Source organism: Octodon degus, unplaced genomic scaffold (assembly GCF_000260255.1).
Source record: "Octodon degus isolate 3935 unplaced genomic scaffold, OctDeg1.0 scaffold00130, whole genome shotgun sequence".
Classification (NCBI taxonomy): Eukaryota; Metazoa; Chordata; class Mammalia; order Rodentia; family Octodontidae; genus Octodon; species Octodon degus.
The window spans coordinates 6989371-6995370 of record NW_004524706.1 but is presented as its reverse complement, the minus strand read 5'-3'; the positions used below and the strand labels follow the sequence as shown (position 1 = coordinate 6995370).

The window sequence follows — 6000 nt, the reverse complement described above, 5'->3', positions numbered from 1 at the left end:
TATCTATGTTATGTGTTTTCATAAAATTTCTAGATACCACATTCATTAGATTCACTTTTATGATAACCTATGTAGTTTTCTGTCTTCCTCACCAGACTTGGAGCTTCATGAAGGTAGGGATGATGTTTGTTTATCCCTGATATTGGGACAATGCAAGCCTTTATACATATTTGCTGAAGGAATGAAAAACTGAATAACTCACACTAACCTTCAAGTCGCTTTGGTTTTTCTGCAAAGAAGAAAGACCCTCCTGGAAGGCTCTGCCCTGGTGGCTCACCAGTGTTCTTTCTGCCTGTCCTACCCAGGTGCATAGATCCTCTAGTTTCTGATGACAAGTATTTTGTTGTTTCTGCAGAGTCTATGTAAAATGCAAAGGAGTTAAGAGACTATTAAAAACTATCAATTTACATATATGTATAACTCCCTGAAATGTAAAACAAAATTATATCTTAAGGATGGAAATGTTGGTAGAAGACTAGAACAGGAAAAGGCACAGAAATCATATTCAGGAAGCTCCCCTTACTTGGGCAGCCTATTGATCTAGGCCATTAGATGGGACAACAAACAGGCAGTTTTAGAAAAGAGTACTTTTAAAGTTTGGGTCTGGAAGCTCCTCTCCTCTGCTTGCTATTACTATCTTTGGAAGTGGAAAATACTGAAAATCTTGATGGTGGTAATGAGAGTAAATTAGAGATTCTCATTAATTTCTTCTCTGGAACCAGATGATTTACCATATGTTAAAGCCAAAATATGGAAAACTAGAATTGGAATGAAAAAGGAATCAAGGACCTGAATAATTCATAACTTAATAGAGCTTATTAATTAAGTAGACATTATAAGCCAAATGCCCACAAGGACACACACAAAAAGAATGATTATATGCCAGGCATGAAACGCTTGACTTAGCTGGGCATGGTGGTGTACACCTGTAATTCTAGCACTCAGGAGGCTGAGGGAGGATTGCTCCAAGTCTGAAACCAGCCTGGGGTACAAAGTGAGCACAAGGCCCGCCTGAACTGCACAGTGAGACCCTGTCTCAAAAAGACAAAAAAAAAAAAAAAAAAAAAAAAAAGTGCTTGACTTGGCTATTTTCTTCTTGCTCAAGAAAAGCCACTGGTTCAGTTCTTGAGGTGGCTATACTGGTATCATAGAAAAAGGCAGGCCCCAGGAGAGAGATGGAATATGTTTCTGTGCCTAAGCCTTTCCCCAGCCTCATTTTAGCTACATGACACTGAAGCACCTAATTGAGCAATTGAGCATGATGTGTTCTCCTGACATCCTTCTAAAACCATTTTCTACCAGTTTCTGCCTTGTGATGGTGTTTTAGTCACCTGCACTTACAAACAGGTGCCCAATTTAGCCCCTCTCTCCCCCTCTTTAGGACAAATAGAAGGCTCTGGAAGAGAACTCCTAAGAGCTCTTCAGCTGTAAAACAGGATCTTCATAGGTTAGGATTGAGTGCAGACTGAATCTGAAAAAAGCAAAGCAAACAAGTTAACACAGAAACATACACATGCATTCAGAGTAAATATAGAGAGAAGCAGAGCATTTCTGACACTAACAAGGTTAATAAACATTGTGGAATTAATTTCGTGCTCAGGGAAAATATTCACATGCAGTCCTTTTTTTTTGCTAAAGCTCAGAGGCCTACTCTGGATCTGGGCTAGATTTTAGGTAACTGAGACCAGTCTACTTCATTAAGTTCCACTTAATATTCATTAAGCATCTCACATAAACACAATGATATGTAAATTATTCAACTGGGCATTATGCATGTTCACATTTGGAAGGTAACTGAAAGCATTTCATTAGGATTTTATCTCAATTTCAATATAGTTCAAACGTCTGACCAGTAGCCGGGGACACATTATACTGACTAACCTAATTTCCTTTCAGACTGACTCAAAAGTGCAATCATATTTTACACAGGGTTTCATAGAGGAATCTCTGAGACAGAATTGCTGGTGATGACAATTCTCACATTCTTTTACTGTATGTCAACTTACTATTCAAATAGCAGAAGAGGGTGAAACACCATTCTGGGTATTCTAAGGTTATGATATTCTTACTAATGTATCTATGCTGAATCTGAATTTGTTATGATAGAAGATACTAGGAAGGTTATCAGAGTTTTTAAAAAGTTGTATTATCCCTGATTCCATACACTGCTTTCCATGACTAAGTACTGGGAACTATACTATGAGAAAGTTGCTAAAAAAATAATTATTTACAAACTATTAATTATTATCATTCTAAAAAAAATGTCCTTGTTAGCAGTTTGAAGATTATCAAGAAATCTTATGTCAACAGCTCCAGACCAAAACTGATTTTCAGAACTATTCTTGGCATGAGTTAGTATCTTGTTGCTGTTTACAGCCCTTCAGAGTGAAGAAAGGCGCTTGCTATTATTTTCCTTTCAAAGACACAGTGAGGGTACAGCCTGATGAAAATGAAAAACACTTGCATATACAATCGCACATGAACACACATATATTCTTACACAAACACAAAACCAAAAACATGGCAAGAAAAACAGCCAGGGGGTTGGGGAGATGGCTCAGTAGAATAAGCACTTCCCTGGTAAGCACAAGGGCCTGAGTACAATCCCCAGTTCCAGAAAAAAAAAGAAAAAGAAAGAAAGAAAGAAAGAAAGAAAGAAAGAAAGAAAGAAAGAAAGAAAGAAAGAAAGAAAAAAACAGCCAGGAAATCTTCCTTTTGGGCCAGAACCATACTGGCCTGAATGATACGAAATTTCGGCTGTACATGGAAGCTGACCAGAAAACCCCAAAACAGAAGATATCCCAAAAGACAAAAGAGCCCAGGTGTTGGTTCAGTCTGACCTTAAGCTGAGCTTTCTGCTGTATTTGTTGAAGGCGGCCCTGCAAGGCATCCCTCTGAGCTGTAATCCAGTCTACAAGGTCCTGGAAGGACTTCTGCAATTCATTCAGGAGCCTCAGCATCTGCCGATTCTGCTGAGGGGACAAGTCCTGTGCATACTCAGAGATAAAGACTTGAATGTCAAAAGCAAGAGCATCCAGCTGAGATTTCCTTTCAGCCATGGGCTGTTTCAAATCCTAAGGTCAGTATGGAAGGAAAAAAAAGAAAAAGAAAATTTTAATTTCCCTTCCCATGAAAAAGCTATTGATTCTAATCAAAGAATCAAGAAAATGAGGCTAACATCCTTTATTTTTATAATTGGCACTGATGATCCTAGGGCCAAATTAGCATTTCTTTTCACTTTTGGCCTTTTCAAATTTATCATAAATAAATTAAGAGTGTTTGCTTCAGCAGTACATATAATAAATACAATTAAGTTTTGTTTGCTAGACCTTGATTTCCAAATGTTGTGAGTTTTCAATTATTTGTGCTAACAGAATTGTATTACTGCTAATCTTTTTTTTTAAGTTTTAGAAATTATAGCATGAATTTTTGGTCTAAGATGTATTTTGTCTCATTGTACTTTCCTAGGTCTAGGTATCTACTTGTATTTGTGCAGCAGAGAATTACTGATACGTTACTACTAAGAAAATATCTAACGGGGCTGGTGAGATGGCTCAGTGGTCTAAAGCACCTACCTAGAACAAACTAAGCTAAGCAAATGGACGCGGTTCAATCCCCCAGCAACACATGCCAGCCAGCCCCGCCCCCTGGTGGGCTGAGCTGGCCACACACACACACACACACACACACAAATAAATTAATTTTTTAAAAAAGAAAATATCTAACATTTGATTTTTAAAGTAAACAAATGCTTTTGCATACTCTTAATCTATGAAATAGTCAGATTTTCTTATAAAATAGTTACTGTTTCCTTAAAGTAGCAAAAACTGTCCAAACAATCAAGTCATCTGTTTTTAGATAACAAAAATCATGTAATTTCCTCATAAACATTTAGTGATCCTCAACTGTTATAAAAAATAATTTTATAATAGTTATTATTATCCAATAAAAACAAATATCTGCGAACATAAAGGTGTAGAACAAACTAGAAGTATTCTCTCCTCCTCTTCACTGAGATGGAAAATCAGACTACAAATGATAAGCATAGATTCTAGTTTTCTAGAACAAAAATAAAACTTATAACTCAAAGGACAAAACATGCTTGGGAATGAGTGGAGAGTTTACTTTATACTGCTGGAGAGAATGACTCAGGCTGTTGACATCTGTTTCATTGTCACATTCTTTGTTGTTCAGAATAACACTGGTATTGCCAATCCAGGCTCTCATATCTTGAAGTTTGCCTTCTAGCTGTGTGTGCTGATTTAATACTGTGGTCTAAAAAATAAACAGCAAGTCAGGTTAGAAAACTCTCCAGGTCTGCCTAAGTTTTAAGAGCTTTTATGAATAAAAATAGGCTATTACCTTTTTTACTTCCATAGCATTCTGGAGATGGAGCAGAGTGGTACTCCAAGTATTACTCACAGAGCTGAGAGACTTCTGAAGATTCTTGGCATCTTTTTCTAGAGCCTTCAACAGCTGAGCAGGGACTTCTTGAGGCTGGCTGACAATAATATCATTTACACACTCCAATTCCTGACTCACCAAAATGGACAGGTCCTGTAGCTCCCTGTCTAATACCTGAGGGGACAGATTGGAGTTATTTTCAAAATTAAAGCCAGCATTTTGCCATCTAGGAATCAGTTGTAAACACATGTCTCTTGCCTCATGATTATACAGAAATTCAGGGCTTAGAAAATGTTTTTATGTATGTTCATCAGTTAAATGACTCTCACAATCATTAATTCATGAGGTCAGCAGGACAGATGTTATAATTCTGGGTTTACAAAAGAGATACTTCCGCAATTAACAATACTTTTTTTTGGTGTGTGTACATGAGCCCACCTAGTTGGAGCCACAACTTGGATTGAGGTCTTCAGATTTTGTGCAGTGTGTATCCTCCAGTACAACTTGCTGCCTTGCTGACAGTGGTATATTTTTCTCTCCCAGGAGCTGATATGCATAATTAGTGTGTTGCAAAATAAGTTAACTAAAATAATAACTCTTCTGTTCTTTACCACAGGAGACAGAACCAAAGAATATGAAGATATCCCCAAAAGCCTTCCTTATCAGCTGATCTATATTCTGGTCTCCAACAGAGAAGCCAGAAATTAACTATGGAGCAGCTTGTTATAACCTCACTTCCCAATCAGTCATCTACCCAAGACCATACTCTGTACATTGAGGGGACTGGTAAACCTGTCTGTCATCATTGTAATTCTTATCCTTTGATAGCTCTGAGTCCTCAACTTCAATAAAACAGCATCTCTTCCTACCTCTCAAGGCGGCTTTTCTATGTCCTCAGGAACCTGACTCTATCAGTTTTCACTTTCTCTCTCCTCTACATTCAAGTTCTCTCCCCATTAAAAAAAAATGTTTTCTTCTCTCAGCTGAAAAACCCATTCAAAACATTCCTTTGGGCCATGCATGGTGGTACACAACTGTAATCCCAGCATTCAGGAGGCTGAAGCAGGAGGATTTCTACAAGAGACCTTGCTGCAAAGCCAGAAGAGAGGAAAGATGGTTTACTTCTCGAATGGACAAGTGTTGGACAGCTGGAGTCAGTCCCCATGGAGATTATCATTAATAATAGATTTCTGGGCCAGCAAGATAACTCAGCAGACTAAGCACCTGCTTTGGCAAGCTCAGGGCCAGGGTTCAATTTTCAGTCCCACGTGCTTTGTCAGCCCCACCGCTGGGGCATGCTGAGCCAGTGACAGAGTCTGGGCATGGTGTTGCACGCCTGTAGCCCCAGCACGGGGGAGGCTGAAAACAGGAGGATCACCATGAGTCTGATCTGTGTAGTGATACACTGTATCAAATACACAAATGAAAAAAGAAAACAAACAAACAGGGGCCGGGGAGATGGCTCAGTGGAATAAGCGCTTGCAAGGTCCTAAATTCAATCCCCGGTTCCGCAAAAAAAAAAAAAAGAAAAAAAAAGAAAAAAGAAAACAAACAAACAAACAAACAAAAAAACCCCAGATTTCTTCTGAGGAATAG

General features: G+C 38.3%; 1 protein-coding gene across 7 annotated transcripts in view; it reads right to left on the bottom strand.

Moving 5' to 3' along the window:
- Macf1 (microtubule-actin crosslinking factor 1) overlaps positions 1 to 6000 on the bottom strand; it is a 276478-nt gene that overhangs the window by 136872 nt on the left and 133606 nt on the right. For 6 of the 7 annotated variants that reach the window (XM_023701119.1, XM_023701117.1, XM_023701115.1 and 3 more), the window contains exons 10-13: positions 4363 to 4578; positions 4126 to 4275; positions 2841 to 3074; positions 209 to 358 (exon numbers count right to left, since the gene is read on the bottom strand). In XM_023701119.1, coding sequence (XP_023556887.1) covers positions 209 to 358; positions 2841 to 3074; positions 4126 to 4275; positions 4363 to 4578 — 750 coding nt within the window. The remainder of the gene's footprint in view (positions 1 to 208; positions 359 to 2840; positions 3075 to 4125; positions 4276 to 4362; positions 4579 to 6000) is intronic. The other variant, XM_023701121.1, reaches the window with a different exon arrangement.